The 19831-nt window shown below is 42.1% G+C and overlaps 1 protein-coding gene across 6 annotated transcripts in view; it reads left to right on the forward strand.

The window, feature by feature from the left end:
- Nucleotides 1-10674, forward strand: part of rapgef6 (Rap guanine nucleotide exchange factor (GEF) 6) — a 139100-nt gene extending 128426 nt beyond the window's left edge. For all 6 annotated transcript variants that reach the window (XM_012922040.4, XM_076889354.1, XM_004561749.5 and 3 more), the window contains 7 exons: nucleotides 144-317; nucleotides 639-785; nucleotides 972-1088; nucleotides 2649-2913; nucleotides 5412-5941; nucleotides 6841-7197; nucleotides 7320-10674. In XM_012922040.4, the coding sequence (XP_012777494.1) occupies nucleotides 144-317; nucleotides 639-785; nucleotides 972-1088; nucleotides 2649-2913; nucleotides 5412-5941; nucleotides 6841-7197; nucleotides 7320-7342 (1613 nt within the window). In that variant the 3' untranslated portion in view covers nucleotides 7343-10674. The remainder of the gene's footprint in view (nucleotides 1-143; nucleotides 318-638; nucleotides 786-971; nucleotides 1089-2648; nucleotides 2914-5411; nucleotides 5942-6840; nucleotides 7198-7319) is intronic.
- The last annotated feature ends 9157 nt before the right edge of the window (nucleotides 10675-19831 follow it).

Consider the following 19831-nt stretch of genomic DNA (forward strand, 5'->3'; position numbering starts at 1 on the left):
GTATAGGTAACTAAAGGTTCAAATAAAAAGCCCACATCAGATGTCGATCTAAACATCATTATTGCTTTATTACACTGGCTTCATGTTGGATGCAGTTTTGCCTGTTTATGACATTATTTTTTGTCACTTTCTTGTGATTTTAGTGTCTAAGAATTTGAATGAGAGGCGATCCACTAAGTCAGATATGTCTCCAGTCTCGCTGCGGTCAACTCTGCCCTCCGGAAAAACACAAAACAGGGTGTCACAAGTCCTACAGGTCCAGGTCCCACTGAACCCTCTACGAAAGAAGAGCACTGCCAAGGACATAGCCTCACTTAGTGAGTACATGCCTGTTTTATTTCTCATTAGGCCATGTAATGTAACTTTTTATCATCATGTAGGAACTTTACTTTTCAATAGACTTTTGTGTTTCAAAGATTAATAAGTGACTAGTTTTATGGTTATTGTAAAGTTGCAGTCGTGCACAAAATTCAAAATGATTTCAAACTTGTTTCTGAGAAAACAGTCGGGTTGTCGTCTTATTTATTTAAAGCAAAGACAGAAAGAAATGTCACATTTCTGTGTTCTGTATTATATGAAGTGTAACCAAATCCCTGGTTTGGCGACTTTCGTGACCTTTTATTTTCTCTCTTCTTCAGATTCCAACTCACCTCAGGTGGTTAAGAAACCACCAGTGAACTCGTCAGAGGAGTGGAGCACAAAGAGAACATGTGACGACACAGTTTCCACCATCTCCTCTCTTCACTCGAGCCCCACGGTGTCACCTCAGGGCTCCCCGCGCAAAGGTTTGCAACCAAAACCGTTTCTTGCTTCCTTTTTTTTTTACCCTGTTTGCTTTTTATCCACTTCAGATAATCTTACTGATTTAAGATATTAGTGTGGTTTGATTAGACTTAACATGCATGAATAATAAATTTTTAATTTGTGTTTTCTGGGTTTCATCTCTTCTATCGTTGCCTTTTTTTAAATAGTGGGAGGTGTGGCAAAGTCCCAGAACTCCAGCCAGATGAACTTGTCGGGATCTTCATCGTCGCTGACCAGCGAAGCTAGCTCAAAGGCCACCGTCAGTCTGCGCAGCTACGGCATAGGTGGGACTCTCCTCCAAAAGAGGATCCTATTGATGACCAAGCAGAGTAGCCAAGAGAGTTGGAGGGAGAGAGAAAAAGAGGAGAAGATGCTGGAAGAGACAGAGGCAGTTCAGAGAGGCTTGTTCCACTCATCAGAGCAAAGGAAAGGGAGATCCAGGCAGCAGAGCAGCCAGGGTGCACAGGCAGATGCAGGGCTAACGTCACTGAGGGTAAGAGGAGGGAGTCCAGCCCCAAAAAGGAAAAGGACTGATGGAGATCATCCTGCGGTCCAAAGTGACTCTCCATACAGTTTTCCAACTCCATTTTCCCAGTCTCCTTTAATGAGACACACACCCCCAGAGTCCCCCATAAGGAGGAGGCTAATGTCACCATTCAGGATACTGAGGAAAAGGAGTCAGTCCAGGGAGAGGCCAGCAGCAGTCAGCCCACACCTGAACAGTAGGGAGGAAACAGCAGAGCGTATGTCCTCCTCACCTCAGGATGAGACACGAGGGCAGACAGAGCAGAGAGCCAGGAGATCAGTCAGCCCTAACCCCTTCCTCTGGCTGTGCAGGGACAGAGACTCCAGGAGAAAGACCCTCTAACAGACATCACGTTGAGACAGTTATAGCAAAAACAGTAAAGAGAAGGGACACAGTGGTATTTGAGAGAGACTTTTGTTGTTGTTGATGATTTGCATTTATTAAGAGTCCATCATATTAAAAAAAAGCATTTTCTTTTTAAAGTACAAGTGTTGCTTGAGAGCTTCAGATCCACCGTGAGTCACAGAGATGTGACGCCTGAGAGTTTTCGCTGTGAATACTTGAAGAAGACGATGCGACACAGATAGGAAAGAGTACATCTGAGGCTGTAACAGCAGATGGAAAAAGCATTTCAGTGTGTTCTCGCAACTCTCCCGACATTTTTTATTCATGGGTTAAAGCTATGAATTATTGTGTTAAAGCTGTTTGGATGTCACCGAGCAGCCGACAGTCATGTTTGTCGCTGTGAAACATTCTTCCTTCCCGAATTTGAATTTTAAAATGATTAAATTTATTCTTCGTTTTTGGTTGACAAGTTGTAGGCTCTGTTTTTGGTATATGGATTTCTTCTGTGGCGTGCAGCATTTTAATTGTAATGTTCATTTAGTTTCCCGACAGTCAGTTTATTTGTTTTTTGTGATATAAAGTTTAAACTATGAACCCACCCCCTCCCACAAGTGTGTGTTTCACAGTCATTTCTACACAATTCATAGTCTCAGTCTACAAATAACACAAACAACAGCCTCACGCTTTCTGATAGTGTTTGTGATTTCGGCGTCACCGAAATTTAAAGTCGTCTCTTCACAGTCGTCTCTTTGTCTTCCTCAGGATGCAGTCACTCACTAAAGAGAGCATCATTTGTGTACAGTGCACATTAACACTGCCGTACTTTGGCTGCAGTAATCGTCATTGCAACCCAGTAAAATGATCTGCATTTGTACCACTGCACTCAGCTTTTGTTTAAAAGTCTCTGTTCAGTTTTAATAAAAATTTAGCTTAACCTCCAAAATGTAAATATCTGAAACGCTCCTCTGTCCAGGTTATGCCCTCCTACCGCCCGGTAAAGCTGACAACCTGTCGGACTCGAGTCACAGCGAGATCTCCTCCCGCTCCAGTATCTGTTCGGTCGACTCTGTGCCTGCTCCTGGGCCTGATGACCGATGTAATAGCAGCAACAGGACCTGTATGACTACTACTGCCACTATTGCTACTACAACGTCTCCTGCAATAGCTACCGCGGTTCCTGAGAGCGCAGCAGGAATGCATTCCCACGTAAATGCTGATTACAGCCAGCCCAGCACAAGGTAATTTGGCTTCAGTTTAGTTTGTCTAATCTGTCTGATTAATTCTTTAGATTACATTTAAGAAGTGCTTTTATTTTGATAGGATAGACTGACAAGATAGTTTTGTTGTTTTGCACTTTGCATAATACAAGGACTGATTATGATTCCTATCGTATACTGACTGGATGTTTGATAAGGCCTAAGTAACACAGGCCTAGAGACCCGTGAGCAACCCCCCTGGCAATCTCTGGTTGCTAGGGAAACATGTATATTCTCCAAGTAGTTGCTGGAGGCTGCTGGTAATGGATAGGTCAAATTGGTTGCAAGGAGCTATACGGTGCACCAAAAAACTTCCTTGTCACTGCTTTGGTGGCTAGCAGGTTGCTAGACAAGATGGCAACTTGTCTGCAAACACCCGCCAACTACTTGCTGAGCAGTAGTGAAACTTGCGTGAGGTGATTCCCAAACCACAACTCAACGCAAGTAGTTTGCAGGTATTTATAACCACTCACCAAACAGTGTTGAAAACATATTTTTCCTATCAAACTGTGTGTTGCCTGGAATTACAGACGGGTCTCGACGCCTGTGTGACTTGCACGTTGTTCACATTTTGAAGCCTTGGAGTTAGCATTATGGCTATTGCTGTCTCGGTTGTAGTATCTGGGCACAAGACCTAATTCTGGCCAGCTTCATTAGCTGGATGCATCTGTAGATTGTTTGGGTGTTTTGCACAGACACAAAGTAACTCACCAAAGCTGTTAGTACAAATAACCACTCAGCACGCCATCTCATTTGCCAGATAATTACCTTAAAAAGCATCAACACCGCGAACATGGTTAAGAGGTCCAGTTCAGTGACTCCAATTAGCTGATGTGAAGCTGAGGAGTCTTGCACACACCACCTGGTACTCAAACAGCCAATGTGCAATAGATAAAACTTATGGCCTTAATAACATTTAAATGGGTTAAATATAATTTAAAAAGCATGCGCTCGACATTAGTGAGAACAGTAGCTATAGAGATGAGGCTGTGAGTATGTTTATTCCTGTTCAGTGCTGAGAACTTGTACTCTTTACCCCTTGAAAGCCTACAAGGAGCAACACCTGAAGCTCTTAAGTTCTGAACTGAGAGGTTTCTGTCACATTTCAGGACTTATTAAATGAACAAAATGACCGGGCTTGAATCAGACGTTAGTGAGAGTGGTCTCTGCCTCTTCAGCTACTCTTGGAAAACCCAGAAATGGTTGTCAAACCATATTGATTGAGCTATGCAGAGGCGTCAAAACTCACCATTGAAGGTACAGGGGCGGTCGCTAAATGTCATCTTTATGAGGAAAGAGTTAACATGGGAGTCTACGCCCAAGCTGACTCGCTTTTGGAGCCAGCTTTTTGAACAGGAACATTTTGCACCAGGCGACCAAAATGCAAGCAAATATTTTTATAAGGCACGTGTCAGAAACCTCGCCGTTCGACACACACGCACAGACACACGCTGTCTGCTGCCACCTTTTCAGCAAGCTGGATTCCAATAACGTCCTTCCCTCATTAAACAGGAAGCTCTAAAACACAGCGGGTTTTTATTAGCATCCCACATTTACTGACCTCCTCTCTCCTCCTCTTCTCTATTAACAGCGTATCGGTTTCTACGCGGGCGGCTTTTTAATCTGGCCGAGTTAACAACACGGCTTTTTTTTTATTGTCTGCTGTTTGTTTATTATTCCTCCATGATCAGGCCATTGTGTCTCATAAAGAGGAGACTCAATAACCCGTGTCCCCGCTCTGGTAATATATTACCTCGGCAGCCTCGTCGTATAACACGCACCTGTTTTATGAAATATGGCTCGGTTTCATTGAGTGGCTTGTTTTGTCCAGTAAAACAGTGTCAGTGAATGAAAACAAACAAAGTAGGTGAAGAGGAAAAGTTTATGTTTCGCTTTGAGCCAGGCTGCAGGGAAACGTTGTCATATTCTTTGTGATTTTTACGTGTGCAGAATCAAAGCTGATTTTACCGACATCATTATAAAAACAAAGAGTGCGGTTTGTGATCTGTGTAACCTTGAACTTCATCCTTTGTCCATTTGTCTTTCGTGCTGGTGATCTTCTGACCGAGGTGCCCTTCAGCGGTGTTTTATGGTTGATGAACCTCCTTTGTCCTCTCCTGTCGCCCCTCCCTTCTTCCCTCTCGCTTTCTTGTCGCTTCATTTCGGTATGACTTACCTCCACCTTTACCACCACTCAACAGTCCTGCGCAACAGACTATATTTTATTGACTATTTTTACACAGGCCGGTTTTTCTACACTGTAGTCGTGATTGCCACGCAGGCGTTCTGCAAATGCGGTTTGAAATGACAAGTATGCCAAGTTACACATTTATATAAATGTATTTTATTATGTAAAATAAGAGTATTTGAACTGGTAATAGGAGGTGGATAGGTACTGTTATTCACAGGGGCACGAAACATCAATCAGAGCTGGTATTTGTGCTGATTTTCATCTGTGTATTACTCTCGTTCATCTACAGCGGTTCCTCGTCAGCTCGGGGATACCCGACGCGAGCCTCCACCTTCACTTCTTCCATCTCGACAGAGGAGCTGACCCACGACCACACCTCTCTGGACTCGGTGGCCGACAGCGGGCGCGGCAGCTGGACGTCCTGCTCCTCCAACTCCCACGACTCCTTCCAGAGCCTCCCCACCTCCTCCTGCCGGCCCTGGGACCACGGCATCCACGGCCACCCGCTTGCTCTGTCCCACTTCAAGCACACGCAGATGACCCGGCCGATAGCGGAGGCCGAGGCTGCCGGGCCCGTGTGGGCGAGCGACGGCGGTGCCAGGCAGCACTCCAGAGACTCGAGTTCAGACCTGTCCAATCAGTGCCGGCAGAGCTGGGCGTCGTCCGGCTCGCTCTCGGACACCTACGAGGGGAATTACGGGACGATAAAGCGGCGAAACACCTCGGAGCACCCCTCCTCACCAGCCAAAGAGGAAGGAGGGCAAAGCACAGACCCTGCCTACAAAACGGTGACATCAAGCACAGAGAAGGGCCTGATAGGTGAGGGAACAGCTTGCGAGTTTGATTCCCTGTAAACACAGCACAGAGTAGCAGTGGTCAGGAGAAAAAGTTGAGAAAAAGAAGAAAATACGCTCTGCCATCCTAGATTTGCTTGTGAGGTTATAGACTTTGATTTTTTTTTCCCCCAAATCTGTCTTGGTGCCAAACCATATTTTGATTTAAGCTCCAGTAAACAGCTTGAATTTGCTGCACTTTGATAAGAATGAGTCCGAGCTCATTCTTATCACTGTTAGCTTTCTATCCTCTCCAGAGTCAATTCCTCTTTTTGGATCTCCTGCTGTGCTAACACGATAGCCATTTACTATCATAAGGATAGCAAAACGTCTTTTTTAAGCAATTTTTAGGACAGATTTTGAGTCGTTGGTGTGGATTTTAATTGACAGCAACTGTTACAATCGATTAATCGTTCTAGTCGGCCACTGTCGCCTGCATCACCTCAAATGTGAGAATTTGCTATTTCTTTTCTTGGCTCACAATAAATATCAGATCATCACGATGGGCATTTTCACTGTTATAAGAACCAAGCGATTAATCGATTGATCTGGGAATAACCGACAAACTAATCAGTGCTGAAGTCAGTTCTCAGTTGCAGTTCCAGTTCTGTCTGTATTCTGCAGCCATCCATCTCATCTGTTGTGTTTTCCTTTTCATTTTTGACACACTGTGGTGCATGTGTAGCTGCCTGTTGTGTTGGTGACATCGCATTGATTTAATTTTCCCATTATTATTTTTTCTTTTGTTTTTACCCTCTGCACACCCTCCCCCCCTCTCCCCGGCGACCTTTTCGCCTCCTCCTCTCACTCCTCATCCCTCGTCCCCCCCCTCTTTTCTTCGGTCCATCCCCACCCATTTTCTTTTTGATCTCCACCTGCATCCAGTGTATTGTGTCACCTCCCCTGCCAAGGATGAGCGTTACCGAGCTCCCCCTCCCACCCCTCCAGGCTACCAGGGCCTGGCCCTGGGGGACCTCGGCCTCGCAGACGGAGTAATAGGTGGGCCAGGAGGGCACGTCCCCAGGCCTCCTCACCTCAAACCTCCGGACTACAGCGTGGCGTTGCAGAGGAGCAAACTCCTGCAGAGCCCCGGAGCTGCCGGCAGTCTGGCTGAGGCACGCAGGCTGGCGGGTAACCTTCACCTTCAACACCAAGACGCACGGACAGCCGGGTCCACGCCGGGCCACTCCAGACCGCCAAGCATCTGCCACCCGCCACAGGATCTGGCTGACAGTGAGGATGGTAGGAAACTAATCAGAATTGATTCTTTTCTGTAGAAAAGAATTGCAAAGACATCATGTGATAGAGAGATTTTAGGCTACAATGTGAACATGAGGTATATATATTTATCTTCTCTTTTCCAGATGAGCAAGTCTCAGCGGTGTAACGGCACAAACCGACGGACCAAGTCGTGTTGATCCGGCTTTGGACTAAGCCAGTCAGCTGGTTGCCGTCAACTGTCAGAGCACATCGTCCAAGCCCCTCCCAAGGCCCCTTGTGACGTCACCGCAGACCACTCGTGAACCTGGCCAGTCACTCAGGTGACCCCTGTCCAACTCCCGGGACTCACAAGCACCTCTTTTTAAACTCGTTTCAGAAATCAAAAGAAGAAAACAGAGACTTTGGATACTTTTTAAAAACTCTGTACAAAGCAGAAAGGCGCTGTGATGGGATCACGCCGCCGTAGATGGACTTAAAAAAACCCAACAAAATAAAAGAAGGAAAGAGTGACAATAGAGACGTGTCGTGCGACGAAGTCAGCCTCCTCAGAGACGGACCGTGTACCTCCATTTTGCGCTTCAAGTTCACTTTTTGTGTTGTTGTTGATTTTTTTCTTTAAATTAAAATCTTGTACAGTGGTTTAGATTATTTTTTTTGTAAAAGTGTTCATTTTTCTTCTTTAAGTTGCATCTCTGAGCTTTTATGCGAGGATGGTGAGGACAAAAAGGGACGGAAAGTAGTCAGCAGCGTCGTGGACAAACATGAACTCACGGGGGTGTTTTCTCTTTTTTTGTGGCTCTGCTCATTTTATTTTGACGTTTGCAAGATTGTCGTCCGCTCCAATGGAGATGAATGTGAAACAAAGAGACAAGCTTTGGCACTGATGATATTAATTTACGCATGTGACACCAGATTCCACATGAACAAAGCAAATGCACAAAAAACCCCAAATAAAAATACACAGAACAGTTGCAGTACTTAAACTTCGACTGCATCAGAGGTCAGAAAAGCCCCTCAGGAGCCCGTTGCCTTTTTCTTTCCCACGCTCCCTCCTTAGGTGGTGACAAATGAGAAATCAAACCCGCGGAACAACGGAAGGCACGTCTGTTCATGTTTAGCGCTTATTGTAGTTTGCTGAGCTTTACAGGGGAAAAAAGACAAACTGCAGATCTCAGGCAGTTCCCCGTGGCTGCGTGTTGCACTCCCCACCGCCAGCCGCTTCTCTTACTGCTTGTTTAGTCTGTCGCGAGGTACTTTAGCGGCATGCTGCCTCCTGGATGTTCTATAAAAACTGTATCATAACTTGATTCTAATGAGCTGAAGAACAAATGACTTGCTGCTTACCGTAGAATAATAAAAATGTGTTGTTATTTAATTGCAGCAGCTATAATAAAATGATAAATTAGCACTGTGTGGCCACACGATTTGCATGCATATATATATATATATATATATATATATGCACACACACCAAAATCACGCTGGTGTGCATAAAGACAGTGTTTACACCAGTGCTTACACATTTTGTTTACAGTGTTTATTAGACTAGTTGTCTATTGAATTACAAGCTGAGTGTTAGTGCAAACACTCCAGGTTCGGCCGACCTTGTAAATGTGTTAATAATGCAGCAGGAATATGCAGATGCAGCATAAATTTGGATTATGTGCTCACAGTGTACCTCTTGTCTCTCATCTTTGTTTTTGTTTTTTTGTTCTTTTGTTTTCTTCCTATTTAAAAGCGCGAGTGTCGCAAACAAGTCGGCGAATATTTTAAGGCGTAGCTCGCACCTTCATTCTGTGTCCATAGTGTGTTTTGTAGACTATTTAAAGAGGATGTGCTTGAAAATTGTCTATTTGTATTGAAAACAAGAAGCAAATTTGTACATGCAAACGAAAAATGTTTTGGTTTTTTTCCATTTGTGCTTTGATTTTTTTCCTCCGCAGTTCGGCAGGGGTGTAACTGGAATTAGATGCTTTTCTCCTTCTGCTGTTTGTCGTACGCTCTGTGACGCTTCTTTTGTTTTGCCACACAAAGACTTGAAATGATTGATGCTAATATACATAAACACACACACACACACACACACGGCATATACATACGAAAGTATACATATATATTTTTTGTTGTTTCTTTGCCATAAATTAATGTTATGATGACAGAAGAGTCGTGTATAAAGGCTATTTTTGAATATTTTGTTATGAGAAATAACACAAGGTGGTGATTGCCCTGTTTTTTCTTCTTTTTCAGCCGGGCAGGAGTCTTTTAAGGAATTTTTATTTTCTCCCCTCTGTTTTTTTTTTTGTTTTGTTTTGTTTTTTGAAGTGCCATTTCTGCTCTTTCAGTTTAATTGCTGCTGTGTTTTGGGATATGGCTGTCTGTGTGTGTGTGTGTGTGTGTGTGTGTTGTGGAATTATATATTTGTGAGGCTGGGATCAACATTTTTTTTTAAATCCCATTTCCATTCAGTCTGGGATGCTGCACATAAGGACAAACTCAACAAAAGCCCTTCTTAGTTTGCGGTTTTGCTTTGATTGCTTCTGCCTGCAGAAAGGTGGCCCCCTTGTGAGTCTCTCGCTGCCAGTTTCACGACACGAGGCGAGTTCTTTCCCTCTCAGACACGATGATTGAAATGAGGGTTTTTTTGTTATAATATTCCTCTCTGTTTGAATTGAACTGAACAAGCTCTGCTGTGACGCCTTGTGTGGTGTAGGGTCTCTCAGCCCCGTCAGCTCAGCAGGACTTTAAACTTCTAACCCTCTCTCCTCACTTTACTCACTCGGCTCCTCTAATGGATTTCCCTCCACTGCTCAAGAGCACCTACTGTGACCCTCACCCGGGTTCCTTTTTCTTTGAAACTTTGAAACAGACTGTCAGAAACTGACTGCTCTCTTTTTTCACCTTTTTTTTTTTTTTTTTTGCACAAGATCCCTGAGATTCTTAACCACAAATCAGTATTATTGTTCACCATTGATTTTTATTTTTTTTTAAAATCACAACAGCAGCTTGTATTACTGCCAATAGTTTTCCAAAATGATACAAATGGCTAGATTTCAATAAAAAAGCATCTCAGTGCTCCTAATTGCATAAAACTGGAGGAAGGCACATGCCACCTCCTTCACCTGGAAATACCCCTCATCATTTTAGCCCCGCCCCCACCTCGTCTCCTGCTGTGGAATGCAATAAGAGAGATGTGAATGTGTTTTATGTCGACGTCTTTTGGCATTACAGCAGAAATGCACAACAATAAGCTTAAATGTGGTGAGTGAGCTGCACAATCTGTACAAAGAGGTATTAACTCGGTCTGTGGCTTAAAGTTTGCTTTTGTCTCACACTTAATAGCTGTTGTAACTTATGTCTTTTAGAAAGACAACTTGATTTTGCTTGTACGCTTTTTATGTATTTTTTACAAGTGTAAATAGTTGTTCTATTTTTGTTTAAGAGAATGTTTAAAAAAGGAAGAATATGAATTTGGACAATGAATAAAATGTTAAGAAAGAATTGTGCATTTTCTTTTTGGCACTGAAAAGTTACAATAGACATCACACCCTTAAGGTCTTCCAAACTGCACTACATCTCCTAAGAGCCCACTCAACAGTTGTTCAGGTATTTCACTCTGGAAAGATTTAACAGGATCAAGCCAAATGCAGCTACGGTAATATTTTTGGTGTAGGTTCCACCTTCTTTTGTACTTGACCCGACCTCTCCTAGTGCTGCTCAGATGTCCTTGCTGCTTCTCGGCCTTCTGCTGCGTTAAGCACTCCATCAGATGTGAGCAGGGCAGAGAGCAAGTTCCTTTTATTACTCATTAAAGGTTTAGTGTCACACAGAGGTGCGTGCTGGTTTTTATTGATTTATTTTGATACTGTAGTGGTCTGCGTCTTTGAGAATTCAGCTCAGAAGATAATTAACTTGTAAAGCACAGTAGCTGAAAAGCACTACGAGGTGGTGCCTCGCTTCCTTTCAGTTACGTTTAATACGATCAGCATCTACACTCGCTGGCCATGTCTGCTGCTTGTTAAAGCAAACGTCTAATCAGCCAATCCCACAGCAGCACCTCGACACATTTAGGCTTGTAGAGATGGTCAAGTTATGTGCTCAAGTTCAAACAGAGCATCAACATAGAGATAAGTTGATTTGCGTGACTTTGAAAACGGCTTGGTTCTTAGTGCCTTACGGGCAGAATCTGCTGATCTTCTGGGATTTTCTTGTATAAACGTCTCTAGTGTTTACAGAGAATAGTCAGAGAAACAAAGTATCCTGTGAGCAGCAATTTTCTGAGTGAGAATAGTTTGATGACAGAGGTCAGACTGCAGGAAGGCAACATTAATTAAAATAACCACTTGTTACAAACCATTATAGAGGAAGAGCATCTCTAAACAAAAATCATGTCCCATCAACTGAATTTACCAAAGGTGGACTCCAATCAGGTTGTAGAACCATCTGATCAGTGGAAACAGGATGCACCTGAGCTCAATTTGAGTGTCAAGGCTGTGAACACTGGTGTTCATGTTATATAGTTTTGTTTTTTAATTTTTAATCAATTTACAAGAGTTTCAAGCAATCTTTTTTCACTTTGTCATTAGAGGGTATTCTGGCCAGAATTTTGAGATGAAAAATAAAGTTAATCCATTGAAATAGGGTGTAAGATGAAAAAAACAAGTGAAAAGTTGTGATTTCTTTCAGTAGAAAGAAAGGATAAATAGGTTCACTTTTATGACCAAAAAGGACAAATTCAAGTGATGCTGGGTAAACTTTTGCTTCTGTGATAAAGTTAGAATGATGCGTAATGGAGACGGGGTTAGCCTGGCGGGAGGAAAAGTGTGTTGACCAGCATGTTCAAAGAGCTCAACTCGCCACTTCAGAGAGAATATTCCACAACTACAAGAAAAGTGAAAGTTCAGCTTCAAGAGGGATTCAGCTAGAAATGAGCTGGTAAAATTACACACAGCTTCAATTATACATCACAAAAGGGCGAAAGAGGCAGGGAAATAAATGTGGAAAAAACGGGGAATACTGGGTCTTGAAATAAGTGTGGCCTGCATGCACGTGCTCTGGTGTGTGTGTGTGTGTGTGTGTGTGTCACACCTCTCCTCTGTTTTGACTTTGAAGTTGTGACTTTGTCGGCAGAGGAAGCCAAAAGCAGGAGGTGGGAAAACTGAAACTTTACCACCTGAGGGTTGTGCGCACACATGGGGGTGGCTTTTAGCATATTCCTGTCTAAATGAAAATTTGTGAAGCAAAACAGTTTGGAAAATATTCTGTCACCTGTACAGTCTCAGCACTGCCCTTGAGCATGTCTATATGTGTGTGTGTGTGTGTGTGCACGCGCATTTTCTCTCACATACATAAATGAAAAATAAGTTGGATTTCCTCGTGAGTCATCAACCTTTCATGTCTTGTTTTTTCTGCATGATTGCTTAAATAAACTGTTCATATGTCCAACTTTTTTTTTTTTTTAAATATCTTCAAATAACCTTCTCTCCACTAACTTTGAGGCCTTAAAGGAGGGACTTCCTGTCCCTCTTTCAGGACCTCTGTCTCGAAAGAGGCAAAAAGTAGTTTATCATGAACAGTTTGCAATGCAGATCTATGTACGGAACCAGTAGCAGAGTAGGAGTCGATGCCCTCGGGAAAAAGTTAAATAGGTAAACATTTTATGTTGATTTATTACAGTTATCAATTAAATTACTGAATGGTAATAGGTGAAACTGTTGATTTTGTGATGAGTATGTGTTATCATATATCTGATGTTCCCCTTATTTGTCCAAGATATATTTTTCCCAGGGGAAATGATAATGGCTAATCAACCAATCAAATAAATTTACCATTATATCATTTTAATATATTCTTAGTTTGTTACCAGTACTTACCAGGAAAAAATAAATTTTGCTGGAATTCAATGAGCTTTTTGGATAGCTAGGTGCTTGATTTTTAAACAAAAAGAGGTATGTCGAATCCTTTTGTCTATATAGTGTATAATTAATCTTTTGAACCAGTGTCGAGGATTTAGTCGCTCACTACATTTCACAGGTTAATGTGTGCAAACTGGCTTTCAGTTATCACGTCGAAGTCATGAGGATGGAGGCCTTGACCTTCAACAGCTCAAGCATGCTACTGGCGGTGACATCATGCTTGAAATCTTAGACACTTAATTGTTAATCAGTCACTGCAGAAAGGTTTTACCGTGACAGGGAGTTTGGTGGAATCGCCTACACCACCACCAGAGCTTATAAAGCTCCTCTCACAGGCTCAGAACGTCACATATTATTGTTATGTGAAGGACCTTGTTAGCATGTGTTGGTCCACTGTTGCAGAGGTTTGATGGGCTACAGTAAAATTTAATCAAAGGTCAGTGAATAATCAGCAATTTTCTGTCTGAAAGGAGGCAACATGCAGCAGGGTCGTCGCCATATTTCACCTTCTTGTTCTTCACCTGCTCAGACATCAAGCATATAAATTCATTCCTCATAAATCTTGTGCTTTCGCCAGAATCATGCTCGATTTTATTTTCAGATATATGTATTTCATCTGCTACCTTTCTTTGTTTGATTCCGCTTCTACCGCAAAGGTGAGATTCTGCTCAATTAGCAGCTTCTCCCGTTGATCGCTCGTGAGACCTCGACCTGTGAATGTCAACACAGTCGCTACACTCACTGGTGTGTTAACGAACTTCGTGCAATAAAGCCTCATGTTTCATAATGAAGACACGAAAATAAATATCTGACAGTTACAGTTTCACAAAATTCAAAAGAGAAGGGGAAAAGTCTACACTGCCGGACCATTCAAGGAGCTCTGCGTCACGTTTTGAGGTGGCGCTCTCCAGGGTCGCTTTGGCCATTTGTCATCGGTCCTCAAGGCATTGTGCAGCTTGTAAAAAGGGTTAAGGTCAGTGTCCTTGCATCTCACTGTCCTCAGCGATGTCAGCAGTGCAGCACAGATAAATGACCTGACAAGCCCGCAGACTGTAACCCAGTGTTTAAAAGGTCACAAGTAATCCTTCAAGCCCCCCTAACCCTTTTTTATTATCCGATTTACCTCTTTCATGACATTCAGGCGCTGGTGTGGTTTACTCGAAACCTCCTGAGGTGAAATGTTCACTCTTGATGCTCACCTCAGACTTGGCGCTGTTATGCCCCACTTTTTAAACTTCTCAAATCAACAAATAAAAGAGCTATTCAGAATATAACAATGTGGCATATGGTCCGACTGATCCTCCAAAAAATCCTCCCCTTTTTTCTTGAAACACAAGATTTTCTAAATCCCTCGCACAGCTGCAGCCTCTTTAACACCTCAGAAGGAGCTTTTAAATATTTTATTTCAATATGCAAGTTTCATCTGATATTACAGCGCAGCTGTAACTATTATGTATTCTTCATCTACAAGCATTATACAGCCTTCCCTGTTTTATATTTCTGAAGATAAAAGCAGGAAAAACATTAATATTTAAAAGAGTTCAAACAACAGGGCCGACTCCGATGGCCATGATCCTTTTCTCTGCTGCTGTTCCACTGAGAGCCATGAGGGAGCAGTGCTGCATTACAGGAAAGGCTCCCTTCACAATAGCACAACTTCAGACCAATGGGTAAAATTTGTGAAAGGTGGCTATCCTGTTAAGGTGAACATTATCAACACACAGTCTGCATTACACAGGGGATAGCTATTGCTTTTTGTTCTGATACTGCTGAATACCGCTTCCTAAAGACTCCCGACACTCATATATACTGAGATTTAATTGTTTTCAATACGCAGCTGTACGTGTGTGTGTGAGGACATTTGCATTAACGTAATTGTGAGTGTGCAGAGTGTGTGTTTGAATAGATTCGTGTCATTCTATGTATTTGATTAGGTCTGTGTGTTTGTGCATGTGTGAGTTTGTTTGGCAGTGAGAGAAGTCTTCAGGGAGTGGAATCTGTACTCCCCAACTGTGCCGCTGCACATAAGTGCCTCGTCATCATCATCATCATCATCATCATCATCTCCTTAACCAGCAGAGTGATCCATCTACGTAAATGCATAAATAAACTTTGCTGCTTACTTTCTCTTTCTCCATGTTCTAAATTTACAAGGTCATATTTAAAATCGTGCCTCTTCCTGTCATCCTCCACACATGCAAACATCATTACTCTGGAAAAGAAGGTGAGCTGTAGTTCATATCTTCCATTGTCCTTTTTTAAGCAAGGTTGGCACAGGATTAGTCTGGAAAAATGGTGTCATTCTGGCAGCCGTGATTAACCCCCGATTACTGCCAGAATCAAGAAATGGCTCAAATAAAACCTGTATGACAAAGTGAAGTAGGCAACACATCATGCCACAATCTAAAGAAATTGATATCAATCAGTCTGGAATGGTTTACAAAGATATTTCCAAGGCTTTGTGAACCACAGTGAGAGACATTATCATCAAATAATGAAAACTTGGAATAGAGGTGAATCTTCCCAGAAGTGGCCGGTCTACCAAAATTACTCCAAGAGTGCATTAACTGCTCATCCAGGAGGCCACAAAAGGACACAGAACAACTTCAAGTCAACTCAGTTCAATTTTATTTATACGGCACCAAATCACAACAACAGTCGCCTCAAGGAGATTTATATTGCAAGCCACACCCTACAATAATACATACAGAGAAATACCCGACAATCATATGAGCCCCTATGAGTAAGCGCTTTGGCGACAGTGGGGAGGAAAGACTCATTTTTAACAGGAAGATACCTCCAGCAGAACCAGGGTCACGGAGGGGCGGCCATCTGCCGCGACCAGTTGGGGAGAGAGAACAACAATAACAACAACCTAGAACTGCAGGACTCTGTTGCCTCAGTTAAGGTCAAAGTTCATGATTTATCAATAAGAAAGAGACATCATACCGACAGTTAAACATTATGGTTGCAGTGTGATGGTCTGTTTGCGGTCAATTGCACAACCCACAAGACCAGGAAGGGTTGAGTATGTTTTTTTTCTTTAATAAATGTAATTTAAAGCTGTATTTACGGATTATTTTTGTGTAATTTTAAAATTTGTTTGAAACATTTACGTGTGACAAATAGGAAGAGGCCAAATATTTTTTCCCAGCACTGTAAACATATTGTGGATCTGTTTAACCATCCCATCCAAACTCTTGACCTTCTCCTTCTCATCGCATCCATTTAGCTCGCTTCATTATCAGAAAGTGCCTTCTAGCCACTTTTCCCTCTCAAGTAGATGCTTCCTCTGCATGAGTTGCTCACACTTTGCCATGTTCGTGCACGGAAACACACATGCATGAACTCAGATTCGAATGGATCTTTTAGAGGATGCAAGTGGAGAGTAGTGAAGGGTGAAGGGAAATGGAGAGAGACTAGAGGGGAAACACTGAAGGAAGGGGGAGATGATAGGACTTGATTTGTCGGTGTGTGTATCTCTGTGGTCAGACAGAGGCGTCTGATGCAGAAATAGATGAAGAAAGAAGCAAAGGACAGGAAGAGAAGCAGACTTTTTTTGAAGGTAAAGAATGAACAAGAGTGCAATCATTCTTGTCACTGTGCGATTAGTTTGCACCAAAAGGTTTTTGGATGAGGCAGGAGAAAAGAAACCTTGAAGTGTTTAAAAAGATGTTTCTACAGTCTGACCATTTGGCAGGCACCTCTGTTGTAGCATACTTGCCCTTTAAGCCAGCTGCATTTGGAAATGCATCATTTTCTTTCCATTTGGCTCCTCTGTGCACACTAGGTTGCCATTTGTGACACCAAAAGAGTGAGACTTTCAAAAGCTGTCTCCAGAGCGGATACCTCAGGGACCTGTGATCAGCTGCACTGACATTTAAAATGCGTAATTAAAGAGGAAATTGGAAGAGACTAAAGGTTGACCTACCTTTCAACCAACCAGCTGGCTTCACATGCAGGCATGCATGTGTGTGTGAGCTGTCTGATTTACAGTTACAGCTCATTGAGTAAGTAAAATACAGCTACTCTAAAGTTGTAAAATTCCCTATTTAAAAATCTGCTTAAAGAATAAGATGAAAGCAGATGCATTAAGCTGTGTTTTGGGCAACTGCCAATTTTTAATAAAACAAATTTTTTAAATGGGTGACTGAAGACTTTGGATAGTTTAAGCCTAAGATGGGAAAGCGACAGGTAAAAGAAGCAGAAGCAGCAGAGAGATAATAGAGAATGAGAGACATAATCGAGAGCGAGAGAGAGAGATGAAGGGAGAGAAAGAGAGGCTGAGAAGGAAAATCTAAATGCCCCCCACTGAGGAAACTGGGGAAAAGCCACAGAGAAATGGATGAGAGAGGTGACGGGGGGTACTTAGTGGGAGGCCCCTCCTTTGAACTTTACGTCAAGAGAGAAAGTGCGGGAACGAGGGAGAGAGACAGGAGGCATGAAGGCATCTCAAAGCAGATTAAAGACAAGCGATCACAACGGCGTTAAAAAGGAGAGAGAGAGAAAGTAGTGACTATATATATATATATATATATATATATATATATATATATATATATATATATATATATATACACACACACACACACATAAAGAAGACACTTCTGCAACTCCAGCAAAAATGGGAGAGGAGAGGAGAAGAGAGGAGACTGAAGGTCTAACCTCCTCCGGTGCCTCTGAGCTGCAGCCAGGTCTTTGATCCTGCACTTCATTTTAACTCCACTGTAGGAGACCCTCCCAGTCTGATGCACGGGATTAAAGGTGCATTCCTGAATTTATTACACACAGGAGTTGTTATTCACACAGATTCACAAGTAGTTTCAGCTGGAAGTGACCTGCATTGCCTGTAAGAGGCCATGACAGTAGCTGTTACATCTACTGGTTAGAGTTTGGGTTCACCTCTACTGACAGTCATCTCTCCCTTTGTTCCTCACAAGTGTTGTAAAAGCGAAACATGGAACAAGTTTAGAAAAAAAAATTTTTTTTTAGGCCAATACCGATATTTGTTGATTTGAAAATTCGACATATAGGCCAATATAGATGAAACAAGTAGGTTTCTCTAAAGTTTGCTATGTATAATTATTTTGTTATAGATAAGTCAACATGCCATTGCAGTTTAAAAACATTTTATAGTCACAAAAAGTTGTGGATTACTTATTGACACTGTATCTGCTCCAATCAGCTTATTGTTGTTTTTGTGGTGTTCAAAACACGTGTCACCAACAGGGAAATTGCAAAGTGCCCTCTGCTGGACAAACTATGCAACTTCAACACTCATAACACGGTTGAAGGTGTTTGTTCTCTTTTCCTCTTTACCTTTAAATGTTCAAGTTTTGCTATTTGTTCAAATAGTGGCGGATAAGTTTGGCTTTTATCCCTTTCAAATGCCTCATGTCAAGTAAATGAATGAACGTACAGTTTTCCCACTCGAGCAGCTTCGCTTATTTCATTTTCCCAATAGCTTTAGGTGTGAGGGGGTTACAAAAGATGGCCGAGTCTTATTGTGGACCAATCAGAAGGTTTAAACATTTGCACCTTAATTAATTGGGGATACAGTGACAGAGAGGCATGAAAGAGAAGCTCAAACCATGCTCACTTTCTCACATCCACAGCTGGCCGATCACTATGTGAATATAATCTATAGGAAACCATGTCAGACAGCTGAAGCATCATCTGGCATTAGTGTTGTTTTCATGGAGCATGCAGCAGATGGAAACGCTGTATATGAATCACAGAAATGACTAAGACAGGTCACAGTGTGCAAAAAACCAGTTAAGCATCTTCAGACTTTGCCCTGCTCTTGAGAAACACACAAAATCCATCTTTTTTCCTCTCCTGCTTGACCATTTCTTTGAAGACAGTAAATTGATTCTTGAGCCATCCCACAGAAAAAATAAAAATAAAATCAAGGTTATCAAAACATACCTCAGCTTTAAAGCAAATTCTCCTCTCCTACACTGACCCATCGTATGTGTCCTCACAGATGACTGGCCTTATTCTTTCTGAAGTATCCTCTGCTTTATCTGAGCTTGAAAGTATATCTAATAATCCCAAACCTTAAATAGTTTTCATATTGAACTGTTCACGTTTAGTGCAGTAAAATGTATGTTAATATAAATATATGTTTTTTTTCTCTTTTAGCACGGTGGATCAAAATCATCTTACATGAATGCACAGCATGTATTGGCATCAGATTCTGGTTGTTTCTGCAGCAGGGACTCTTGTTTTCTTTGAGGCGCAGTAACGATAAGGGACCCGGCATCGAAAGCTTTGCTTTCACAAGATTAACTTCAACATAAAAGTTCTCGGCGAGCTCACTGGCTGTGTCATTGAGAAGCCGTTCATATTTCTCAAACATGTTCACTGGGCGTAATAAAGGAAGATTTGCCTGGTGCTGTTGAACATTACCATATACAAGCTAAAATCTTCCCATTACTTAAACTGCACTTAAAGCACTTTTATACTCTTTTTCCCTCAGTGATCCTGGATAATGAGGCTCCAACAAACTAATAAAAGAATAATAAAATGTGACAAATTGTCTTTGCTGTATGTGGCAAAAAATGCTCTGGTCCTTTTGTGTGTGGAAAGACAAAAAACAAACAAAAAAATAAACTCACCAGGACTTTTTAAGCATATATGACAAACATTTTTTATTGCAAAATATAGTTAAATTACTTTAAAATATGTATGTTCTAAAAACCAAAAAGACAGGATAATCCACAAACCCATGAGTGATGTCA

The sequence above is a fragment of the Maylandia zebra genome, linkage group LG10 (assembly GCF_041146795.1).
Source record: "Maylandia zebra isolate NMK-2024a linkage group LG10, Mzebra_GT3a, whole genome shotgun sequence".
Taxonomy (NCBI): domain Eukaryota; kingdom Metazoa; phylum Chordata; class Actinopteri; order Cichliformes; family Cichlidae; genus Maylandia; species Maylandia zebra.